The 24,844-nt window shown below is 37.6% G+C and overlaps 1 protein-coding gene across 6 annotated transcripts in view; it reads left to right on the top strand.

Annotated features, from left to right (window-relative positions):
- The window catches only part of Mtmr1 (myotubularin related protein 1), a 57,915-nt gene that overhangs the window by 9,894 nt on the left and 23,177 nt on the right, over positions 1 to 24,844 (top strand). For 2 of the 6 annotated variants that reach the window (XM_031363530.1, XM_031363537.1), the window contains 7 exons: positions 8,686 to 8,761; positions 14,466 to 14,560; positions 15,105 to 15,212; positions 18,206 to 18,307; positions 18,853 to 18,936; positions 19,566 to 19,715; positions 20,534 to 20,722. In XM_031363530.1, the coding sequence (XP_031219390.1) occupies positions 8,686 to 8,761; positions 14,466 to 14,560; positions 15,105 to 15,212; positions 18,206 to 18,307; positions 18,853 to 18,936; positions 19,566 to 19,715; positions 20,534 to 20,722 (804 nt within the window). Of the gene's footprint in view, positions 1 to 2,794; positions 2,819 to 3,531; positions 3,559 to 4,924; positions 4,976 to 8,685; positions 8,762 to 14,465; positions 14,561 to 15,104; positions 15,213 to 18,205; positions 18,308 to 18,852; positions 18,937 to 19,565; positions 19,716 to 20,533; positions 20,723 to 24,844 lie in introns of all 6 variants that reach the window. The other 4 variants (XM_031363545.1, XM_031363516.1, XM_031363522.1 and 1 more) reach the window with 4 other exon arrangements.

Below are 24,844 nucleotides of genomic sequence, written 5' to 3' on the forward strand. Positions count from 1 at the left end.
CTAGTGTTCATCTCTTGCTGTCTGTCCCTTCAACAAGCACCAGGACAATGTAAAAATACTACAGTATGCTGGAGCAGATGAGTAGAGATAGCGGCAGAGAAAAGGTGGCCAACCATATGCTGTTGGCTTCTTCAACAAACTAAAGCCAGTTAAGACATCTAGAAACTTTAAGCCCTCAGAGACTAGAAGAGGGAGGTTGTAGTTTGTTAGTCTGTTTTTTCTATTCTAAAGTTTATTTTCTCATCTAAAAGAACAGGTGATTGAACACTGTTTAAAAGTGCTATATCAAAGAAGTAAGACAAAGTCAGTGATACTGATGGAGGCAATGGATAGAAGAATTAGAAATAGGGCTACTGAAGTGGGGGATGGTCTTGGAGTGAAGCTCTGAGTGGGGAGCCTTTCAGTTTTGAGGTTTTTAATCACTAGAAGCTACATATTCCTTTATTTACTTTCTGCTAACTTTGTTGAGATACAGTTGAGAAGTGATAAATTTTACCTATTTAAAGTAACAACTTAATAAATTTTTGATATTTGTATGTATCCCCCCACCAAAGCCAGATGTAAGCCTTTTAATCCAAAACATCTCTGCTTAGGAACTCAGGGGCTTTAATTCTTTTTGAAGAATAATATCAGTTAATTCACAACACTATTTGAACTGCAAAGAATATTTTCTTTCTTTTTAAACTTTTTCTTTGTTTTTGAGAATTTCAGTGTTTCTTTCCTTACTCCAACTCCTTGTACTCCTAACCATTTGTCTTTGTCTGTGATAAATTACTATGTGTGGGTAAAGCTGATCATAGGTTCATGGCTGTGGGGCCATCCACTGAAGTAGAGGATACCTATAGTGGTAATATTCTCATTGAAGAATGATTCTCCCTCCTGTAGCAACTATCTACTGCTATACCTCTGTCAGCATGGTGTGGGGCCTGGAGATGATCTTCTACATCTATGTCAGGATCTTAGCTGACTTTACCTTGTATAGGTCTTCTGCAGATAAGCACAGTTGCTGAGTTCATGAGTGTGATGACCACGTCATGTGTAGAAAACAGCATGTCACAACACTCCTCATCCTCTGCTTCTTACGTTCTTTCCATCTATTCCTCACAATGTACCCTGGTGGCAGAAAGGGAGACTGGAAATAGATGTCACAGTCAGAGCCAAGCACTTAGTATCTTATTTTCAGTACTTCGATCAGTTCTACATCTTTCCATTGACTACTGTCCACTGCAAACAGAAGCTCCTATAAGGTTGAGAGTAGAAAGATCTTTGAGTACATACAAGACAGTTTGACAGCATGAGCACTGAGGAAAAGAACAAGAGCAACTTCTACCTTAGGGCCTATAAACTCACCAGCCATGTCTTAAGTCTAATAAGAAAGCATTCAGTTACTTTAGAGCAGTCACTCCACTATTGCACCAGTGGACTAATCTCTTCTAGTAAGTTGATCCTTTAGTGTGCTGGGTCCAGTCCTGGGTAAGACCTTAGATGTCTTTTCTCTGCTATCAGTCTGCACTAGGGAGGCATTTTTCTGGTGAGTTTGAGAATGATTTTTTTATGTGTTGCAGCCAGAGTATGTGGTGTTTTCAACAATCAGGGATCGCCATGTAGTTATGGGTTAGTTATGGGTAACCCAAGGCAATGGCAATAGCCTAGTGTGGTTTGGTGACCTGGGACCTACCTGACCAATGACTTGTAGGGAGGTGTTCCTTGCCTTCTTCTGCTATTTGCATTGAATAACTCATGTCTTCTGGGAACAACATCATCCAATCATTCAGGAAAATTCCATTTGGGTTCTTTTTTTAAAGTTGTTAATGCTGAGACAAGGAAGGCTTTGTGTTCTTGTTCCTGTTAAGGTGATCTTCTTTCTGCCTCTTTAATAAATCCATAAAGCTAATAACCTGGCAATTGTCCTTTTTGATGAAGTGTTTCTCATTCAACATCTAGTGGTTGGATGGATTCAACATCCAGCATTGTATGTAGTACAGAAAGATTAAGGTCCTCCCCAGAATGTAACAACTGTTTGTTTTCCTAGAATATCTGTCCCCGTGTGCTGTTTCTTCTAACTAGAGCTTTCCCACACAGGGGCTGCATGTTCAATTAGGATTCATTGGCCACAGGCACAGGAATAATAAATACTGCCGAAATTAGTCTCTTGGTTAAATAAAGCATGGTTTTACTTTTTCTTCAGCCACTACCTCTTCCTCCTTGGCGTTTCCTCTTTGCTGCCATGTCCATCAGAGAGGGCACCCAGCTTCCAGTAGGGTACCCATATTAGAGAATTTCATCCTGTAGTCTCAATAGGAATTGGAAATGAATTTAAGGAGAAACCAGGTTAAGCTTTGTGATTATCTCACTGTAAGGATACTGAATTCATACATAGCTAAACTGAGTTCTGGATCCAGTTTGGAGTTTCTGGTTTTGTGGCATGGTTTGAGAGCATAACTCCCTTTTTATATCATTGCTTCTATACTGAAAATAACTTCAGTTTTCTAAACAGAACCAACATTTACTTTTGAAATGCAGTCTGTTCACAATACCTTATGAAAACACTTGCTAGAAAAGATTTGGTTTAAAAAGTTGGAGATGAGGGAGATACATTTCTTCAAATCAGATACTTCCCTGAAAATTGCAGGACAAATGTGTTAGGCATTGATTTGATATTGAATAAAACTTCAAGGGTTAATATATTATAGAGGATTACAATATTTCTTAGGGACTAGGCTGTTGATTCTAATCTTTCACAGGTCAATAAGAACATTTCCATGATGATGATGTTATGTATTTTAACTAACAGGTTTTCAGGAGGCCTGATACCAGGGTAAGGATATTTGGCTTTTGGCAGACGGGCCTCCTGCTTGTATATGTCTGTGTTTTATGAGTCACTCTGATCAGTTTGCTCTGCTGTGTCATAGCTTTAAGTGCTTACTGGAAATGCTTTCTTTGCTACAGGTTTTTTTTTAAATGTGCATTTTTTTAAATGTGTTAAGGCAGGGAAAATTGTTACCAGTGTGTTATACTGACTTTCCTCAGACCACATGAATTCTGACCCAATGGATGTTCATGGCCAGCACTATAACTCTAGGCCTATGTTGGCCTTTTTTTTTAATTATACTTTTAATTGAAACAGAATTATATCACTTCATCCCTCCCTTGCCTTCTTCCAGTCCTTCTAAAACCCCTTACTCTTTTGGAGTTGATAGACTCTTTCTTTGATTATTATTGTTTCATACATACATACACACACACACACATATATATATATGTGTGTGTGTGTGTATGTATGTATGTATGTATTGCTCATGCTTGTTGTGTGATTCATGCTAAAGAACTTAGCAACCAAAATAGTGATCATTTTTTTGTCCATCCACTCTAAGTACGACTTTAAGTCATGCTTGTGTTTACATGTTCAATTCAAAAAAGCTTAAGTACTAATCTTGAAGCAAGATTTACAAAAATCAGTATTTTTACAAATACAGATATAGTTAATTGTAGCTTTTATTTTCCTCATGATTTTCCTTCCCTCTATTTCAGAATATTTATAAAACAAGACAAAGATTGGTAATTTGCATGCATTTAACTCCTAGTGTTAGACATGAAAAAATTAACCTATTTTCATTAAATGGAAACAACCTGGATTTTCATAGTCTGATTGAATTACTTCAGTTTGAAAATTGTAACCTTACTGAAGCCAGTGAAGTTATACAGGAATAACCAAGTTGAATAAAACTCTTGCTTTATTAGTTAGTTTGCCATCATACCTCATTTTCTCTGGCTTGTGAGAATCATTTTCTTTCATTTATTCACACAGTTAAATATTTGTGTTTGGCTTGCACTTGCATGGACTTTTGAAGTACTGTAACAATTTGTTTTAAGGAATCACTAATTTTTCTCTTTTAACATTTTAAAATTCACACAATGAATGATTCTGTTGTTTATGCATGTAAAAAATTAGAAATTTCAACAAAACAGGCTGGATTTAAAACCTACACTGCCTTGATATAGGTAGTTATAAATTCATTCTGAGTATAAAAATGTGTTCTGTAGTTACTGAAGTTTATTGACCAAATTGTAAATGTGTGAAGTAGTAAATTCGTTCAAAGTTTTGTGATTTTTTCTGTTGCCTTTGGAACCAATTTCATATTAGTTTTAATATTTTCACTCTTAGAAATTTGATGCCACTTTAAAAGGGGGTTATAATCCTGTCACATTGGTTCTATGAAAAATGAAGAATAGCATAATTTTAAATAGATAGAATGAAAGGAAGACTTATGGCATTTTAATTTTTTCTTTGAAGCGTATTTTTGATATTATAGTTAGAAATATTTAATGTGATGTTAATTATAAGTCACAGTAATTGGTAATAAGTAATAAACTAGTACACATATGTATTTATATGTATATATTATATATAAAATCTTGAGCATGTGTTATGTGCATGTATGCAATGAAATTTACCCCTGGGTAATATAATAGTCCTTTAGGATATATAAATACTTACTCTGTTTAAAATACTTATGTATGAACTGCCTATGTATTTTGGCTTGAGTTTGCCTTTTGTGTGGTTTCTGTGGTGTGCTCTATGAGCACATAATGTGCCTGTTTATGGTCTTTGCTATTTGCTATGGTGTTGCTTAGTTTTCTAAAAACAGTGCATTGTTTGAAATCCATGATGTTTGTTTGCTTTTCATTTTTCTACCCCAACACAAACACAGAAAATAGACACTACATTTTAGGCTGAGGATGCTATAGATGGTCCACACGTTATTTCCTTAACTCGAAGGGGGCAAGTGTGGTGATTTGCAAAGCCGTAAAAGGTGTGTCAACTTTTACATGCTTACTGTCTCTTAAAGAAGTTCTGTCCTTTCACCTGTCTGTTTGCACGTGTTTCTCTTCTCTGCCCTTTCGTGTCCATGCACCTGTGCAGGAGCTAGAGGAAGAACACAACGGCTACCCTTCTGAAGCCGAAGCTGAGCAGGTGGCAAGTTCTCCATGTTCATCTGTTTGTAGCTACAGACTGTGGATCTAGAAGTCATTTCATACTAGATACCTAGGCAATTAGCAAAGCTTGCCAGTTGCTTGTACCACTACAATAGTGCTCTTCTGTCTGTATTTGGTAGATTCCATTGTGACATTATTTGCAAAAATTGGTTTATCCAACATTTTGTCAACTAGAAATTGGTTCATCCATACTTCTTGGTTCCCCAAGATAGGGTTACATGACCTCCACTATTATGAGACTATGAAGTGTTTTTAACAAGGACCTAGGGGGTAAACACAAATGCCACAGGTTCTTTACAAGGGTGCGGACTTTTCTGTACTCAAAGCTGCATAGTGGGGCTTCAGGTTAAAAGCACTGGCTGCTCTTCAAATTCCCCGCATCCACATGGCATCTCACAACTGTCTGTAACTCAAGTCCTGGGTGATCCAATGCCTTCTTCTGGCCATGTGGTGGCAAATATATACTCATGAATAATACCCATACAAATAAAATAATGTAATATAAATTTTAAAGTTACATTGTGTGTGCCTAACACAGCACCTGGTGTTTTGTATTTGTGGATTGAGCATATATATACTTTATTTTTATCAATCAGAATACAGAATCCTGCTGTTTGCATCATACTTTCAGATATTCTCCAGACTCATTAATGTCTTTCCTGCTATTGATATAGAAACTGACTAGGAGAATCCTGTAGAAGAGCAGCTCTGGGGATGCCTTGCAAGCCTCAAGTGCGCAGCCTTGCCATTGTCCTCTATCTTCTGTGCAGAAGCACCCTCCTTCATTGATCCCAGAAGCATCTTTTAGAACTCAGTTAGAAAATCACTGCTTGGGCATGCAGCTATTACATAAGCTGTCCACCTAGAAGTTTTGATTCACACTTATGAAAAAACGTGGAAAGTTCAGAGTCATCTAGGTGGGTTGGATCTCTCAGGGACAAAGTCAGGAGGTTGTAGATCTCAGCTAGACACTCAGAATCAAAGCACCAAGGTTGAGATGAGGTCATAGGAAATTGTTCAACAGGGCAACATTGTAAAAAGAGGCACTAAGAGCAGTGAGTATGTTTATGAGATCAAATTTACTCTATGTTTTAGTTGTGCTACATACAGGTTGGATAAATCAAGGGTCAAATCATGTCCTGTGCAACCTAGTAGTTGCAGTAAAAGCTTAATACAGCACAATTGTGAGTCCTATCTCCTAACACAGCTTCATAAAGGGAATCTACTATACTCACCAAAAAATGAGCCTTCTATTGTTTCTTGACTTCCTATTAAACATATATTAAAATGTATTTCTTTCTCTTCTGGAAGAATCTGAAGCATTGGGGCCATTTCTTTGTGTTATTCTGATAGATGCTTTTTCATCTTTTAAAAACATGTCCCATATTTAATGCTCATTAGTGAAAGTTTTGTCTCACAGTGTTCACCTACACATTCATGCCTCACGAAATGCACAAATGTTTCTAGTCATATTTGACAACCAGTTGTTCCTTACTCTTTATCTTGAGAGCCTTGTGCATGCTGCCAGGGTTTCATTGGCTAGCCCAGGCTTGAAATCTTGAAAATGTTTGATGTGGCTCGGTCTAAAGCTGCAAAGGCATCTTCTCTTCCCAAATCCCGTCACAAAATTCATCACTAGTTCCATAGTAAATTAAAGTAGGCCTTCAAATTAAGGCTCCTGTTAAGATTGTTGGTATTTTAGTGTTTATAAAACAAATTGTTTAAAAGTATACATATTGTTTTATGCCTTATTGAATAAAAAGCATATTCTCAATCAGATATAGTAAAAATGAATCTATAAATGGGACTAAGGGTGAAGCTCACTTACGGCCTTGGGTTTGAAACCCAGTGACAAAAACAAGTATAATTAAATGATTGTAAAATTGGACATTAAGTGGAAAAAGAAAGTCAAGTTTATATGAAAATCTTAGAAGTAATGTTAAGATGGGGGTGTGACTTAGTGATAACATGCTTGCTTGGCATATCCAGTATCCTGGGTTTGATCCCTAGCACTATAAAAATCAAAATTTTATAGACATTTTTGGTTAAAAATATCTTAGCCAATCTGTACTAAAAATTCAAATTGAATACATTACTTGTATATATGATTTTGACTATACACTTTTTGATAAGGAAATGATGGACCATGTAATCTTCTGCCTTCTGGGTAGAAGAGATATGCATACCATAGCCTTGATCAACATAGCACACACCCTGTTTTTTGAGGAACACTAATGCCCTACCAAGTGTTACCAGGTCTTCTGAGAAGGCACTCCCTGATTAAGGAGGTATGAGGTATGTGTTGTGCTTTATCGCCCTCTTGCTGATTTAGTGTGCATTAATGCACTGAGGCCTGGCTCACTGTTTTCAAAAGCCTAATTTGTTTTATCACAGCATTTCCTACCCACTCACCCTCCTTGTAAGCCTGTTTACATGTCCTTGGAAATTATGTTCTATGAAATACAGCTTGGTAATTGCTGGAGGTTGTATTACCCTATTCCTATTCATGACATATCACGTGAGACATGCCCAGGAGCAAAAGACTGGTTTCCTTGGTAGCGACTCACAGGGTAGCAATACGTTGGAATAGGCACCAAGTTTAGGCTCCTAGCTTTGTAGTCCAGGAACTCCATTTTCTGTTCTCCTTTGAGTTATCTGGCACATTACAAGGAAGCTTAGAAGAAGCTGGTTCCTGACTTCCAGTATTAGCCTGATCATAGAAATATGGGCACAAACTGCCTAGCCATCCTAGACAACTTTCTTTTGGTATCAGTGTAGCCAGCCAACCTAGTAAGTCTTCAGTTTCCTTGAAGAGTATGAAATTAGTTATGAAAATGAATAGACCTTGAGAATTCCTGATGAATGCACACTACCCCACAGTATATACACTGCGGTGCAGGCTCAGTATTCTTTGCCTCAAATGTTTGGTACACATGCTCCAAATTTTGGAATTTTTCATATTTTGGAGTATTGGATGAAACCCAAGTCTAAACATGAATTTTGTACATCTTACATGCATACACTAAAAGAAAATTTATATAATACTTTTTAGTGTATATGTGTTCTTGAGATATCTGCCAGTATAATCTCATAGCCTAGATGAATAAACATTGACATTCCTATTCTTTATGCTCCCTGTTACACACACACACACACACACACACACACACACACATATTCCTGCTTGAATATATCTGGGACTCAGTGCCGAAGTGTAGGGCTTTTCTAAGTTGTGCACTGTTCTGAGACTACTCTCTGGTCATTTTCATTCAGCCTTAGGGTTTCCCAAACTGTTTCACAGGCTGGGTGATTTCTATTCTGGCTAAGCACCTCACTTCTAATGTTTCTATTTGTTAGTCTCATATTCAAAAGGTAACATTTCTTTTCTGGCCTTATTTCCAAATTTGATGGCACTTTAAAATAGCTGTCTGTGTAGTGATTGTAGTATCTATCTGTCCCGTCAAGCCATTTATGTATTAATGCTTTCTAACTGTTAATTGTAAATATGTTGTGATAGTTTGCTAGAATATGCAGCATGATGTCCTGTTGTGCTGAGCTTTGAAATATCTTCTAAGGGGAGGGGGCATACATTTTTTGCACGCTTCTGTAGCCTTATCAAGAGATCCCAGCATACTCCTCAGTATGCAGATGGAAAGTGAGATTTATTCCTGTTTGCTTTCTTGCCAGGCTCTAAGGGATGGAAATAAACTGGCACAGATGGAAGAAGCTCCACTTTTCCCAGGAGAATCAATTAAGGCCATTGGTAAGATTAATATGTACCATTTGCTTATAGGAATCTATGAAATGTAGTGATACTTTGTGAGCATAGGTTATATGTAGGTTGGAGATCAGCTAGACTGTTTTCATTTGGGGAAAAAGAGATCAGGAGACCAGGTCTCTTCATTCTTACTGGTATCATCCTGGCCTTAAGAGATGGAAGAAAGTAGAGGATCCAGGTGAGTGGCAGTGGAGTGTTTACCAAAAGAAATGAGGCCTAATTGGATACCCACTGTACTGCTGGCTCACTGCTTTGATGGACTTTTATTGGCTTCTATAATTATCAAAAATATAATGTAGTGGAAGAAAAGGGCATGTGCTGCCATTCTGACTTATAAAGGTAATGGCATGAGGGTTACCATACCTCTCATGATAAATTGTCACGCATCTCAAGAGATAGTTGGTGGGTGGAGGGTCCACTAGGTACCACTTTTTCATCTCAGTTAGCTGGGTTGGACAGTCGACTTGGCTAGACTATTTTCTTATTCCTTCATGGCTCTCTCCCAACATGAGTATTCAGTCCCAATATAGTCATCTCATATTAGGAGCATTTGAATGGTTGGACTTTCCTACTAGAGCCTCCAACTAATTACTACTGAATACCCTAGTTTGTGACTCTGCTATTAATAGTCTTCATTATCCATTTGTGCATTTGAAACTCTTTTCTTGACTTGTGTGCCTTTGTTCTCTCCTTATAGTCCTCTGGCCTCTCTGGCTCTTCCTTCTTTGGATGTTTTTCTAGCATTACTCCTTACTATCTTCCAAACAATCTGTTTAACATGACATGCCCTACTTTTCCAGACAGTAAGTGTCCAGTATGAAAAGGGATGGATCACTTAGCTTTTATCAGTAGGCCAGAGTTCACTTAGAAGCGATTAGAATTAGCCTAGGTGATTGATTTATTGCTTTGTACTTCAGACTCTCATTTGTATTAGAAGGAGTGCTGTAAAATCTTGGATTGCAAGCTCACAGCTAGATTAGTAAGGCTTTGGGTATCTACCTGTGGTTCTGGTAACTATGTCTCTTTTTACTCTGGAAATTGAACATTGGGAGATGGAAGCTCTCACACAGCCCCACTCCTCTCCCAGTTATTGTATATATTTTACAGTTACATGTTAGGGACATCTACACATCCTTAAGGTTTTTAAGTATGCTTTAAATTCCTCCGATGGTTTCCAAAGGGTAAGTAAATTAACCCCTACTATTAAATAACATATGCTCCCAGAGGCAAAGTATTAAAGTAGGTCATTTTAAAGTAAAATACTCCCTATTGAGTAGTATTTTAGGACAGAAAGAGTTTTGACATAGTATGTATAGTATGCATTTGGGAAGCCATTGTCTCTCTTATAGTAATGAATGTATCTTAACCCCTAACAGTAGTTTTTTTCATCTGTTCTGTTCATTCCTCTCTCCCCCAAACTGTAGACTAGTTCATAGTTTATATTACTTTCCTGAAGTGAAATTATAGTATATTTTTTGCTGAACTTCTTTCAATCAAATAATTGTTTTGATAATCAACCACATTGTAACATCAGTTAGCAATCATCCCTTTTTGTTGCTGAATATGATTTCTTGTGTTGATGGATGTTTGGGTTGTTTCTGCTGCTTTCGTATTATAAATAAAATTGTTGTGAATATTTTTACACAAGCCTGCATACACATGTTCACTTTCTCTTGGATAAATGCCTAAGTAATAGATCAGAGTGGTTAACTTAAGAAGTTAATGGTCCTAGTATCCATCCAGCAGTACAGGAGTGTTCTGGTTCTTCCTTTCTGGTCTGGATACCTTTGCTTTCTTCTTCTTTTGTAACCCTTCAGTAAAAAGTTGAGGAGTGAGAGTAGACATACATTCCTTTGTGGGGAAAGTGTTCAGAGGTTCTCTATTAAAGAGATGTTGGATGCAGGTAGTTGCTAGCCTTTATTATCAGAGAAGGCAAGAGTTGTTGTCAGAAATGTAATGAATTGGAGACTATCCTCTCTCAGCTTTTCTATTGGAAAGAGTTTGTTTATTGTTTACAATTTGTAGTTTGCCTGGACTGTTATTTAACTGAGCACCTGTGCTCACTGATTTGAGATCTTTGCTGTCTAGTAGTTTGGCTGTTTAGATTTTCCTCCAATCATTGCTTTCCACCACATCATGAATTATGATTTTGCATTTTCACTTTCATGACATTCAATGCTTTTGATTTCTCCTTGACCCATGCATTACTTAAGATTATGTTGTTCATACCAGCATCCAGGAGTGGATACAAAAGGATCAGGTCCAAGTTCATCCACAACTACATATATATATAGTTTGAGGTCAGCTCATGCTAGATGAAGCCTTGTTTGAAAAACAAACAAAAATGCAAAACAAACAAAAACACCACCAACACAGCAAAATGAATGTATTGTTTAATTTCTGCATGTTTATGAATTTCTCAAATATTATTTAATGTTATTAATTTAATATTATTAATATCAAATATTGTTTAATATTATAGATATTATAGCTTTCTCTTAATTAACTTAATCTCCATTGTTGGTTTCTAAGTTTATTCCATTTGTATTCAGGAAACATAAATTTCATAATTTGAATTTATCCCTACTTATATTATGGCCCAGAATATGCCCTTTTGAGTGTTCTGTATACTATAGAACTGAACATGTGCTATGCTATTATTGATTGGAGTGTTATATAAATATCAATTAGGTTGAATTTGTTGGTATAATTTGAACCTTCTGTGTTTTTTCTCACCCTGCCCTTCTCTCCTTTATTCTGGATATCTGTGTCTCATTGAAGGTAAATCTCTTTCCCTTCTGTGTTTTGGAGTTGTAGGCATATAAATGTTTGTAATTAGTATGTCTTTCTGATGAATTGACTCTGTGGCTAATAGAAAATTACCTCCTTTATTGCTAGTTATAGTCTTTGCTCTTAAAGTCTTTGTTTAATATCATTATAGATATTATAGCTTTCTCCTAATTAATATACCTATTTTCAATATTAAAAGTATTCATGTGTTTTTTAGCTTTGTAAGTTTGCATACTAAATAATAGGTTTCATTATGGTGTTTTCATACATACTTATTCTGAGACAGCATCTTATGTAGCCCAGGTTATCCTCCAACCATGTAAAAAAGCTGGTCTTGAACTCCTGATCCCTCTACCTCAACCTCTTGAGTGCTGGAATTACAGGTGTAAACCGCCACATCTGGTTTGCACAGCAGTAGAAGTCAAATCTAGAGCTTTGTCCATGTTAGGCAAGCATCCAAAGCCTAACCCTAACTCCAACCTCAAGTCCAACTCCAACCCTAACCCATGCTTTGTTCTCATAGACCCTCTTCTGTGTACTACTCTACCATTCTGCAGTTCCAGTCCTTTTGGTCGGTGCCTTCCCTACCCATAGTAGGCCCCATTCTGCTTCCAGATCATATACTTGCTCTCTTTTCTCCTCTCAACCCCCACGACCTCTTTCCCCTACCTTTGATTTTCCCATCTAATTTCATGGTCTATGTCTATAGACACATGAGCCACACAGATTAAATCTAGGATCTGCATATGATAGGAAGTATGTGATACTTGTGTGTTTCTAAATGTGGCTTATTTTACTTAATACTCTCCAGTTGCATTCATTTTCTATAAATATCATGATTCCACCTTCTTTATGTTAAATATAGTACCATTGTGTATATGTACCATATTTTCTTTATTAATTCATTTTTGTATGTAAAGTGGGTTTCTTTTGACCACGTATAGTTGAGATCGTGTTTTTGTCTACAATCTGATAATCCATGTCTTGTGTTTAGGTGATTGGGGTCATTAATATGTTATATTAATATAATTAATTTTAAATTCATTATCTTATTGTTTTCTTTTGTCTCATTTAGTTCTTTCTTCTTTATCTTTTTGGTCATGTTTTAGTTGAATTGAGTACTCTTTTTTTTTTTTTCTTTCTTTGTTACAGTGCTGAGGACTGATCTGAGAGCCTAAATGCTAGTCAGGCAAGCACCCTGCCACTGAGCTCTATCCTTGTTAATTAATTAGTACTTTCTCAGAATGTATTTTATCTCTTCTGCCTGTATAGTTACCAAAATTCTTTTTATTTTATTACTTGCTTCACATGATTTATGTATGATATTTTCAAATCATTTTATACTTTTTTTGAGACAGGGTCTCACTGTGTAGTCCTGGCTTGCCTAGAATTTTCTGTTTTGACTAGGGTTTCCTGGAACTCACAGAGATCCACCCATGCCTGCTTCCCCAGTGCCAGGACTGACTGTGTGTTTCCGCTCCCACACCCTGCACACCTTTACACTTCTTTCCGTGTAGTGTAAGAAGTGTGCAAGTGTCCCTCCAGCCTTTGTTAGTGTTATCATCCATCTTAGTTATACATATGCTAGAAACCCACTGAATATTGATTTTATTTTTATCTTTTAAGGATAGTATACTGATGATGCCTTGACATTCTATAGATGCATTTATGGGCATATTCTCTGCCAACTTATCTAGCTGGCTTCATGACCCTCTACCTTCACTGCATCCTCTGATGCAGCCATAGTAGCAAACTTCTAACACCTAGCCAGCCACCCTCCTCCTTCCCTTTTCTTCCCTCCCTCATCTGCTTCTGTGACTTGAGCAAAGGTAATTCTTAATTGAGGACCATCCCTGTGTGTCCATATCATTGTAGAAGCATTTATCAAGCTATAGTATAATAATGATTTTTCTGTGTTGAATCTCACATATCTTCAGATTCTTATGAGCTGAGACTAGGTCTAATTATAGTATATATACCCAGAACCCCAGAAACAGAAAACAGTCAGTATATTAAATTATAGAAAAATAAGGAAAGTGCTTTGACAGCTGAATCATCTTATTATCATGACTTATGTCTGTAACTATGTATGTTCTGTTCACTCCAAGATTACAGAAGGATGGCACTTTAGGAAAGCCATAAAGATACACAATCTTTATGATAGATATGAATCTTTTAACATTCATGGGAATTATCTATGCTGTGAACACTTGACTGATAACAAACAGAAAGTTAACTTTGATAAGGAATTTTTGTTTTGAGGCAGAGTCTCACTATGGCTGTTTTGGAAATCACTACATACACCAGGCTGGCTTGAACTCACAGAGATCCTCCTGACTCTGCCTCCCAAGTGATGGTTAAGATTAAAGGCATGCACTACCATGTCTGGTTGATAAGGAATTTTAAACAAACCTTCCTCCTGGCGGATAATTACCTCGGGTCTCAGGCACTGACTCTCAGCCTGTGAAAGGATACTTTTTTCTACTTCATTGAAGGTGTGCAAGTTGTCTTCAGCTGCAAAGCACTTTCTCTTCAAAAAGACAGTGTTTAGCTTTTGCAAATTTTAGGTTGCAGCATTTTATAGGATGATAGCCCAGTGCCTTCTGAGTCTAGTTACTATTTTGAGCATTATCAAGTTTTAAACCAGGGGAAATATTAAGTACCTGGAAAAAATGACAAAATAAGCATGACTATAAGGCTTTTTACTTAGAGCCTCATTAAGTGGCAAATCAGAAGACTATCCACCTATGTTATTATAGAAAATAATCCTTGATATAATTCCTTAAAGGTTTAAATTCCTAGAAGACTGGATCATCCGTATGTATTTGGAAACTCAAATTGGATGTTACTGAAGTACAAGTCTATAAGAGTCATAGCTACTTTGGTTTTGTTCTTTCAGTGAAAGATGTCATTTATATCTGCCCATTTATGGGAGCAGTGAGTGGGACCCTGACAGTAACGGACTTTAAAATGTACTTCAAAAATGTAGAAAGGGTAAGTTTTTAAAGTATGCTTTGTTTTTAAGATCTTATGAACAGTAAAAGAAAAAAATAAAAAGTCCCATGAACTCCTATCACAGGGATACTACTGGATGGTGAATTTGAAGAGACCTTGGTGTTTTTTGGTTTTTTTTGTTTTTGTTTTGTTTTTGTTTTTGTTTTTTGTTTTTTTTTTTGGTTTGTTTTGTTTTTGTTTGTTTGTATTTTTTGTTTTTTTGAGACAGGGTTTCTCTGTGTAGCTCTGGCTGTCCTGGAACTCACTCTGTAGACCAGGCTAGCCTCAAACTCAGAAATCTGCCTGCCTCTGAGACTTTCATTCTTAACCAAAATTGTTAAAGTCGCATTTAGATTTGGGGGAGGGAGAATCATCACTGTGGTTTGGGTATAGACCTTCTGAGGTCTACTATCTCTCAGATGCCAGCTTCTTAACTTCGAATATAACTGCACTTCATAGTACACAAACATACAAGTCTGGTGCAACTTAAAACATGAAAACTGTTGACTGACTTTGATAGCTGTTTAAAATTTTTCATCCCTAGGACCCACATTTCATCCTTGATGTTCCTCTTGGAGTGATCAGCAGAGTGGAGAAGATTGGCGCACAGACCCATGGGGATAATTCTTGTGGTATAGAGATTGTGTGCAAGGTAGGCCACAAACACCAGTGAACACCAACATGAGGAAGGCCATTCTGAACTCTTTCAGACTTATGGCCCTTATGATCTTTGGATCATAGGAATAATTTGTACTGTTTGCCGGGTAAAACTTCCTTCAAATCTTATGTCAGTGAATCTAATCCACCGTAGAATTTGATACCCTCTCTCACAGTCTTCTGATTGAAGTTTTTGGCTATAATGGAACTTTCTACATTGAACTACTAGGCTAATGTTTTTTCTTTTCCCTTCCTTCAAGAAGTTAGATAGGAATGTGTGGAATAATGTTAATGATGGTCACCAAACAAAATATCTCAAATGAATAGGTTTTATACCTAGTGAGTTTACCTCATATAAGACAATTTACTAAAAACTAACCTAATGTGCCAGGAGATCTATCCTGTCTGCAAAATTGTCAAGATCTCTTCCAAACTTGGAATTTGCATTTTTTGCTTATTCTATTTGCTTTGCTGGAATCTAAGGACATCTCCACCCCTGGTTGGCTCACTCTTGGCCCTACTGGCAGGTGTTTCCTATTCCTAGACAAGTTCTACCTTTGGTACCATGGCAAGCAGCTGCCAAGGAAGGTAAACAGTCGCCATGCAAGCCTATGGTGAATTGAATAGGTTTGTGGTTTTTAAAGCTGTTACTCCTCTTGTAAGTCCCTCCATCTTCATTGAGAGAACCTTAGAAGCCAGGACCTCATGAATGCTAGAAAAGTGATCTAGCACTGAACTCCCATCTCTGGCCCCTTTTCCTAATTCTTTAGGACCTTCCCACTCTCAGGCTATAGGAAGTACTCTTGTGTGGAGCTCCCCTCCCCTTATCCTTGTCTGCCATTCCTGCTGGCTTCCCTGTAGATGTTCATATTTGTCACATGCCTATTTCCTCACATACACCAAAGTCAATAAATCTCATCCCCCTCCCCTTCTCACTTCCCCTTTCCTGGGTAGGCAGTACATAGGCTACCCCAGCACATTCTAAGCTACATGTTTCATTCATTGCACATGCTTTCTCATGGCTTGGAATGCTTTTCCTCCCTTCTGAGTATTTTTAAATGCTCAACAAGTGAGTTACCACAGTGTGTGCATAGCAAGTATGGCTTGAAAAGCAGGTATGTCAGGAAACGATGCTACTGTAGCTCTTTTACGTATTTTATGGTATTTTAAGGTATTTTATGGCTGGCGTGGGTATTTGCTGACAGCTGATTTAAATACTTGGTAGCCTGGAATTATGAAGACCAGGCTCCCAACTCATGCCTGAGAACCTCACAAGGTATGGGGTTTTATTTTTATAGATTTTTGTTTTGTTTGTTTGTTTGTTTGTTTACACATCATCAATTTTCACTGCATAGCCTTAGAAGGCCTGGAGCTCACTATGTAGACAAGGCTGGCCTCAAACTCATAAATTGCTCTCTGCCTCACCTTTCTGACTGCTTGGATTAAAGGTATGTACCACTACACATGGCTTATTTTATTATTTTTATATGTATAGGTGTTTTGACTATATGGATGTCTGCCTGGTGCCTGTGGAGGCCAGAAGAGGGCATCAGATCAGATCTCCTGCAAATGGAGTTACAGACAGTTGTGAGCTGCCATATGGGTACTGGGAATTGAACTTGGGTCCTCTGGAAGAACAGCCAATACTCTTAACTACTGATTCAACTCTCTAGCCTGCATTTTATTTTTTTACAAGATGATTCATAATTCCAAAGTACAAAAGCTGTATATAGTAAAATGTTGTATTTCTCTCCTGCAATTCCCTTCCTAGAGACATGGTTACCAGTGCCTAATGTAACACTGCACAGATACCTTCTGCATGGAAACATTTCTTTGAAAGAAGCAATGAGCCATGTGGTAGCACATACCTTTACTACCAGCACTTGGGAGACAGGCAGTCAGATCTCTGTGAATTCATGGCTGGCCTGGTCTGTATGGCAAGCTCCAGACCAGCAAAGTTTGTATAGTGAGACTTTGTCTCAAAAAGGCAGGGTAGAGGGTGGAGGGGAAGGCAATGATAGCGTGTATATGTGGTTCTGCACCATTTTTCCCCCTGTGACTGTGTATCTTGGTATTTCTTTTGACCGGTGCATATAGAGCTGCAGTTTCTTTCCAGCAGGTCTTTTAGCTTCCCTGTACATTATTCAGCCACAGCCCCTATAAGCATTTGGCTTGTTACCATCCTTTTGCTGTTATAAATATTATAATGTTTACTTCCTAAGCTGCCGATTCTTTGTTAGTGGTTCTATTTATTTTCAAATTCCATTTGATGCTAAGGAAGAATGTTTTACACACACACACACACACACACACACACACACACACACACACACACCTTGGTTAGTTGATAGGAACATAGATTTATTAGGAGGCAATGTTTAAAACGCTGCCACAGAAAGAAATCACACTGTTAAGAACTAGGCTTGATGCAATAGTTTCTGCTAACTTGTGCTTGCTTGGGCATCTGGCCATAAGCTTGCATTGGGATAAGAGGATTTTTTAAAAAATTGATATTAAGAAATAGCATTCTATTGATACAAGGACTTGCTGAGAGCTACGGGCTCCACATGGTACAGACTACTTTCAGTGAAAATATAGAGGAAAGCATCTGCAACATTTCTTTTTCATGGATGAAGTGAATTCTGTAGTTGGCTCATTCAGCAGCTTAACCTGAACAATAAATTCCATGCACACCTTTGGCTGGTAAGTGCACAGAGTGTGGATGCACATCTTTTGTATACAAACATTATTTTTTTTAATTATTCTGTTGACTCTCCTCCCAAAAATATACAGTCCCTTTATTCCAATTTTCTTAATTTTTAAAATCTCATTGGAAGTATTTTTGTTAACTTATCTTCTGTTAGTTGAAAAATGGTAGAGTACAAAATGAGGGATAAATAAAAGTCTTTTATATAACTATATCAGGGCATCTGGCTAACATGTGCTCATTCAATGTTGAATAACTGAGTTTTGTTCATTGTTTACTAGGATATGAGGAACCTGAGACTTGCATATAAGCAGGAAGAACAGCGAAAACTTGGGATATTTGAAAACCTCAACAAGCATGCTTTTCCTCTTTCCAATGGGCAGGTAAGTACAACGAAGTAAACCTTTCCTGCATATATCTGTGTGTCCAACAATTCCTTATTTACACATTTCTTTGGAGTTAGTCTTTACCTCTTTTCTGTGATGTAAGTAACTTCAAATGTTTGAATTTTATCTCTTCTGTATAATGATTAAGAAAAGCTTTTAGCAGGGCAGTGTTGGTGCATGTCTTTAAATTTCAGCACTTGGGAGACAGAGGCAAGCAGATACCTGTGAATTCAAGGCCATCCTGGTCTATAGAGTGAGTTCCAGGATAGCCAGAGCTACAGAGACAGACCCTGTCTGGAAAAACTAATTAAAGTAAGAAAGAGAAGGTAGAAAAGAAAAGAAGAAAGAGAAAGAAAGAGAGAAAGAAAGAAAGAAAAAAAGAAAGAAAGAAAGAAAGAAAGAAAGGCGTCTAACTTATTACTTTAAAATGTGCAGATTAAAATAGGAGTTCTAATGTTCAACTGATAAAGGAATGAACAAAGGTTTGCTATTTGTTATATGATAATAAATACTGATGTGCATTTTGTGGATTTTGTATACAGGTACTATTTGCATTCAACTATAAAGAAAAGTTTCCAATTAATGGCTGGAAAGTTTATGATCCAGTGTCTGAATATAAGAGACAGGTAGAGTATACCACTTGTCAAATGGACTATGATAGCTTAAATGTCTGTACTAAAAGGTTAGATATGTAGTAGTGGAGAAGACGCTGTGCATCAAATTGTACATAGGGCTAGCTTTTCTGGCTTGTTGGTTTCCATTTCCTGGGTGCCCTCTTCTGCTGTGCCATACCTTTGACACCATCATTGTCTAGTCATCATTTTCCAGAGGGATTAGTAAGATATGTGTATATAAAGATTTGAAACTCAGATTTCTGAGGAACAAACCTCCCTCCCTCCCTCATTCATCTTCGTCCTTCCTGTCTTTCTGCGATTTTCTTATATGCCTTTTCTACCTCCCCCCCATCTGTCTTCTTCTTTTTCCCTACCTTCTTTCCTTTCTCTTCTCCACTCTGACTCCCAGGATTATGCCCATACTAGGTAAGCATTCTGTTACTAAGCCATACCCCTATCTGCTTCTAGATGTTTATATTATAAGTCTCATAAAGAATTGATGAATAAGAATCCAGACTGCCATTAATTTGATTTGAGGCACTATAAGTTAAATAACAATAAATGAATAAATGTGATTCATACTTTGTTTTTTTTTCAAAGTAGAGATGAGTGTTTCTTCTTCCTTCTCTAATGTCTTACAGGGCTTGCCAAATGAGAGTTGGAAAATATCCAAAATAAACAGTAATTATGAGTTCTGTGATACCTATCCTGCCATCATTGTTGTGCCAACTAGTGTGAAAGATGATGACCTTTCAAAAGTGGCAGCCTTTCGAGCGAAAGGCAGAGTCCCTGTGAGTAATAAACTTTGTCATTTAGACAGAAACAGTCACAATCATGGGTCTAATAACAAAATGGAAGGTAGAAAAATCAGCTTATAAACCTTAAGAAATACCTCATTATATAAACACTCATTTGATCTGCCTCACTCTTATATATATGCCCTATTTCTAAATGCAAAGGTTCCTCAAGGTTTGCCTCAGCGTACAGCCAAAAAGAAAAGAGGAAAGTGACAAGAGTGAATGTGCTAGTGCACTACACCTCATTTGTTACACCATTCACTCTGAAGAAGATACACTCTTTCTTCCCACTCTGTAGATCTCTGTAGCTACACGGGAAGAAAACAATCATGCCCAGAAGGAAGGGATGGTTCATGCTTAGAATTTACATCGCAATTATTTTGTGTCCTTGGACCACTGTAGAAAAATGGGAGATCTGATGATAGAGTTATAGATTTGTTTTTAGTAAGAGACCTCACCCTGCTATTTATGTTATTGTAAAGATACATTTTTTATGTTAGAAAGATATGAAGGTAGCCAAATAGAAATGGGACTAGATTTTAGTAATAGTTTGACTTAAGTTTTATTTTATTTAGAGTGATAGAATTTCAAAGGCAGAACGGGATTTTTAGAGTTTCTAGTCAAATTCTTTCAGCACGACCAACACATTAAGTCTCTTAGCCACTCCAGTGCCAGCACTAGCTTACACACTCAGAATTATGAGGATACTCTTGAGGAGAGGTTGTACTTTTTACCAAATAATTAGATAATATATTGTATTAGGAATGATATCTATCAGCAGATATTTATTTTTTGTTGCTTTAAAACTTTAGGTGTTGTCATGGATTCACCCAGAAAGTCAGGCAACAATTACACGTTGCAGCCAGCCACTGGTGGGTCCCAATGATAAACGCTGCAAAGAAGATGAAAAATACCTGCAGACGATAATGGATGCTAATGCACAGTCACATAAGCTTACTATCTTTGATGCCCGACAAAACAGCGTTGCTGATACCAACAAGGTACATGTTCAATAGCCTTTAAGAAAATTTGGGGTTTTTTGTTTGCTTGCTTGCTTGCTTATTTGTTTTTACATGCTTTCTATAGTCTAATGGCTCAATTAAGCAAATCCCTAGAAAGAGAACTACATAAATGAGTGTGTATTTTAGTGAAACAACCACATGCCCTTGGAAGTCTCTCTAATAAATTTACTGATAATTTAACCAGTTCATATCTTTTAAAATATATTTTATATATTACTTTCATATATTTTTAGAATAGACTCAGTTATATGAAACTGCAGAAATATAAAGTTTGCTGTCATCATTAATGATCTCTTGGCTTTCATCATTTCATAATCCCCCATGTTGTTCTCAGTATTCAGCCAGGCCCTCGTGCTCTCTTTCAAATGGTTCCTCTTTCTTTTCTGAACTTCAAATGTAGTGTTACTTGAACTTGGTTTGGGGGCCCCTTTCTGGTTTTACAACAGTCTCCCAAGGTCGTCCACTCTGAGGCAGGACTTTAAACAATGTTTCTATGCAGAGTTGCACATGGAAGTATTTCCAGCTGTGAACCCTGGAAGTGTTGGCCGCCTTTCTGTCCAGTGGAAATAAGGAGGCAACAACGAGCTCTTCCCCATGCAGTTTAATTAGGGACCTTGTAATCTTGCTTCTTACATCTTACTTATTTCTATTCTTACATCTTACTTCTATCCTTACATCTTACTTCTATCTTTACATCTTCTATATCTACTTACTTCTATTCCCTACATCTTACTTCTATTTTATTTCTATCCTTACATACATCTTACTTCTATTCCTACATACTTACTCCTAATTATCACATCTTACTTACTATTACTGTTACATACATCTTACTTCTAATTCCTACATCTTACTTCTATCTCTACATACTTACTCCTATCTATACAACTTACTTCTAATTCTCTACATACTTACTCCTATCTATTATTCTCTCCAGCCCCCAGCCCTTGTGGGTTAAATACTTTCCCTGGTCCCAATCAGCATCAGCTACGTGGCAAAGCACAATAGGCTGCGGGAAAATCATGCCAGCTTGCATCACAAACTAGAGGCACTCAGCTTCTACAACTAAGGGCTTGATTATCAATGCTCTCTGCTCTGACCAGAGACCAGGTGTTCAATATATATATAGGGTGGCAGCTGCGGCTCCCCACACTGAATGTAGGCCAAATCCCCATCCTGTTTTATGTTTGACATCTCTACTTGGCTGTCTCCAGGGTCACAAAACCTCCGTGAATACCAATCCACCTAAGAGAGACTTTTTTGACTTGGACCTAGATACTCCTGAGTTTTGCTGCACCAGTTACTTAACCTGCCCCACAAGATGAGAGATGATAGTAGTGCTTTGTCCCAGCATCTGTGTGAGGATTAGAACTAAGTGAAGGTTTCTGCACCTCTCGTACTCCATGCATATATATACTGATTCAGCCGCTTCTGTGGTCAGGGATGTTACCCAGGAGTCTGACTTGAAGTCTAAGTTATGGTGTTGGTTACTAAGATGGTAGAAGAATGGAGCAGGGAGGATACTGGTTTCCTGGGGCTGCCCTTTAAATTATCACAAGTCCAAAAACCTCATAAAGTTGTTCTCTTTCTAAAGATTCCAAGAGAGAGTCTACTTTTTACCTCCTTTAGAGTCTCATGGCCAATCCAGCACTCCTGAGCTTGTAGGCACATCCTGCAATTTACCTCAATTTCACTTGGCCTCCTCATGCTGTGTGTTTTTCTGTTTCTTCCTCTTCTAAGGATATTGTAATGACCTTCAGGGCCCTCTTGAGGTAATCCAGGATTATCCCTGCAGCTTACGGTCTTTAATCACATTTTCAGAGATCTGGTTTGGTTTTGTTTTTCAAATAAGGTTGCATTCACAGTTGGCAGGGGTTTATTGTAAATATATTCAGTGAGGGCTACTTTTCAGCCTATTTTACAAAGGCATCCTTCATCAGGCATCTGCCTCCACTCCTCCTGACTGCTGGATCATTGCCAGTATTTCTCTGACTCCTTTCTGTTACCACTGGTAGTGCTATTCCAAGAACTTAAAAAATATAAGAAAACTATATGGAGAAGACAGACACACAAAGACAGAAGATCTTCGTTTTTTTTGACGATTCAAGTATATAGGCCTGCCCAGACCCTCACTTTGAAAAACTGACTGCTTCTTCATAGAGGACAAGCTCTGTCTACCAGGAACTGCCTTCCCCTTCCTGCATCTTGTTAAGGTAGAAGAGGTGGCTTTCTCTCCTTCCTCTCCTTTGCTTTCCTTAAATATTGATCTTTAGGCTTCTGGCCTACTCTTCTGTCTGTACATTACACGTTGTTCTAGAACACCATGCAGCATTTTTTTGTCTTCCCTTGTCATCCATCCATATGACAAATATTCCACATTGATATTCACAGTTTACACTTTTCCCAAATTTCAGGCCTTTGTATTCCTTGGCCTTAAATGTCTCCAGCCAGGTTTTATCACAAAGTCATTTGGTCCTCACTGAACTTGAAACCAGTCTTCCCCATATAATATATTCCTTCACAAATAGACTCTTAATAAATGATTCCAACACCTCATATAACCCAGCAGAGAATCATAGGTATCACTTGTCCTATCCATTCCTACTGTTCTAAATTACTACTGTGTGTTGCCTCTTAAATAGTTCAAATCATATGTCCATCTGTGTCCTAGCTCCTTCAGCCAGATGATTACATCTCTATACTTAATCTACCTGCAGAATGCCTCACCCTCGTACGCCCTTCCCAATATAACCTTGTTCCTCTACTGTCCGACCCCTTTACTCATATCTAGTCTCTGCATGCTCTCTAGCTTCATCATTTATCATTCTTACCAATGACCTGGTATAGTTTGTATAGAATTTATCTTCATTTCAGGAAGCCATGTCCTTACCCATCTCTGTGCCCTATTTGCCTTTGGCATTCTTCTCTGCACCCTAATTTGTGCCCTCTTTGCTTTTGGCTGTCCAGGTATCTGGCACCTCCTGTGCTATCCTAGAGCACATGACCCTCAGCCCTGTGCTGCTCTTGATCTTGTTCTCTTCTGCCTACCCCAGCAAACTTGGAGAGCCTAAAAGACCAGAGTCTCTACTTATTCATCATTGTCCCAGTACTGAGCTAGAGTAGGATATTTATTTGTATACACTGGATAGTTAGTCACAGACTAAATTAATAGTGTATCTTTGTGTTCCACACGTTTGCCTTTTTATCAAGATAAAATTCAGGTAATATAAAACTCCTTAGTTTATATTTCAAGGACTTCCAATATATTTGCAATACTGCAAAAGTAGCTCGACTGTCCCAATCCATCACCCCAAATAGAACTCTGTATCCATTTGCTGTCACTCCCCTGTTTCCCTTGCCAAGCCTCTGGTACCAATTAATAATATGGTTTTATCTGTATAGATTCCCCTCAATTGGACACTTCATAAAAATGGAATCATTTATTTTAGAACTCTTTTGTGTCTGTCTTCTTTCACTCATTTTAAAAGTTAATCCATTTTGTAGCATCTGTACTTCATTCCTTTTTCTGGATGAATAATATTCTATTGTATTGAAAGACAAGATTCTATTTGCTCATCTGTCTCTTTATGGACATTTAAATTGTTTCTCCCTATTGGCTATTGTGAAACAGCTCTTCTATTCATGTAGAATTCAGAACAGGTACTTAAATAAAACTTGTTCACAAATGTTCTTAGTGGCTGGATGATATGGGAATTCTTTCACCAATTGTAACTTTTGAGGACCCATCAAATTGTCTTCTATAGCAGCTGCAGCTTTTACTTTGCCACCAGTTTCTCTGAACTCTCATCTAAATGTGTTTTGAATATTGACCTCTGTAAAGTGTAAGCTACAAACCAGATTTTATTATAAGGTCACGTGTCTCCCTTTTTGTTACATTTATTTTCTCTTATTAAATTGCTAAGATAAATTTTGTGGTTTAAGAACTCCAAATTGGGCCGGGCAGTGGTGGCGCACACCTTTAATCCCAGGACTTGGGAGGCAGAGGCAGGTGGATTTCTGAGTTCAAGGCCAGTCTGGTCTATGGAGTGAGTTCCAGGACAGCCAGAGATACACAGAGAAACCCTGTCTCAAAAAGAAAAC

This window comes from Mastomys coucha, chromosome X (genome assembly GCF_008632895.1).
Source record: "Mastomys coucha isolate ucsf_1 chromosome X, UCSF_Mcou_1, whole genome shotgun sequence".
NCBI classification, from domain to species: Eukaryota; Metazoa; Chordata; class Mammalia; order Rodentia; family Muridae; genus Mastomys; species Mastomys coucha.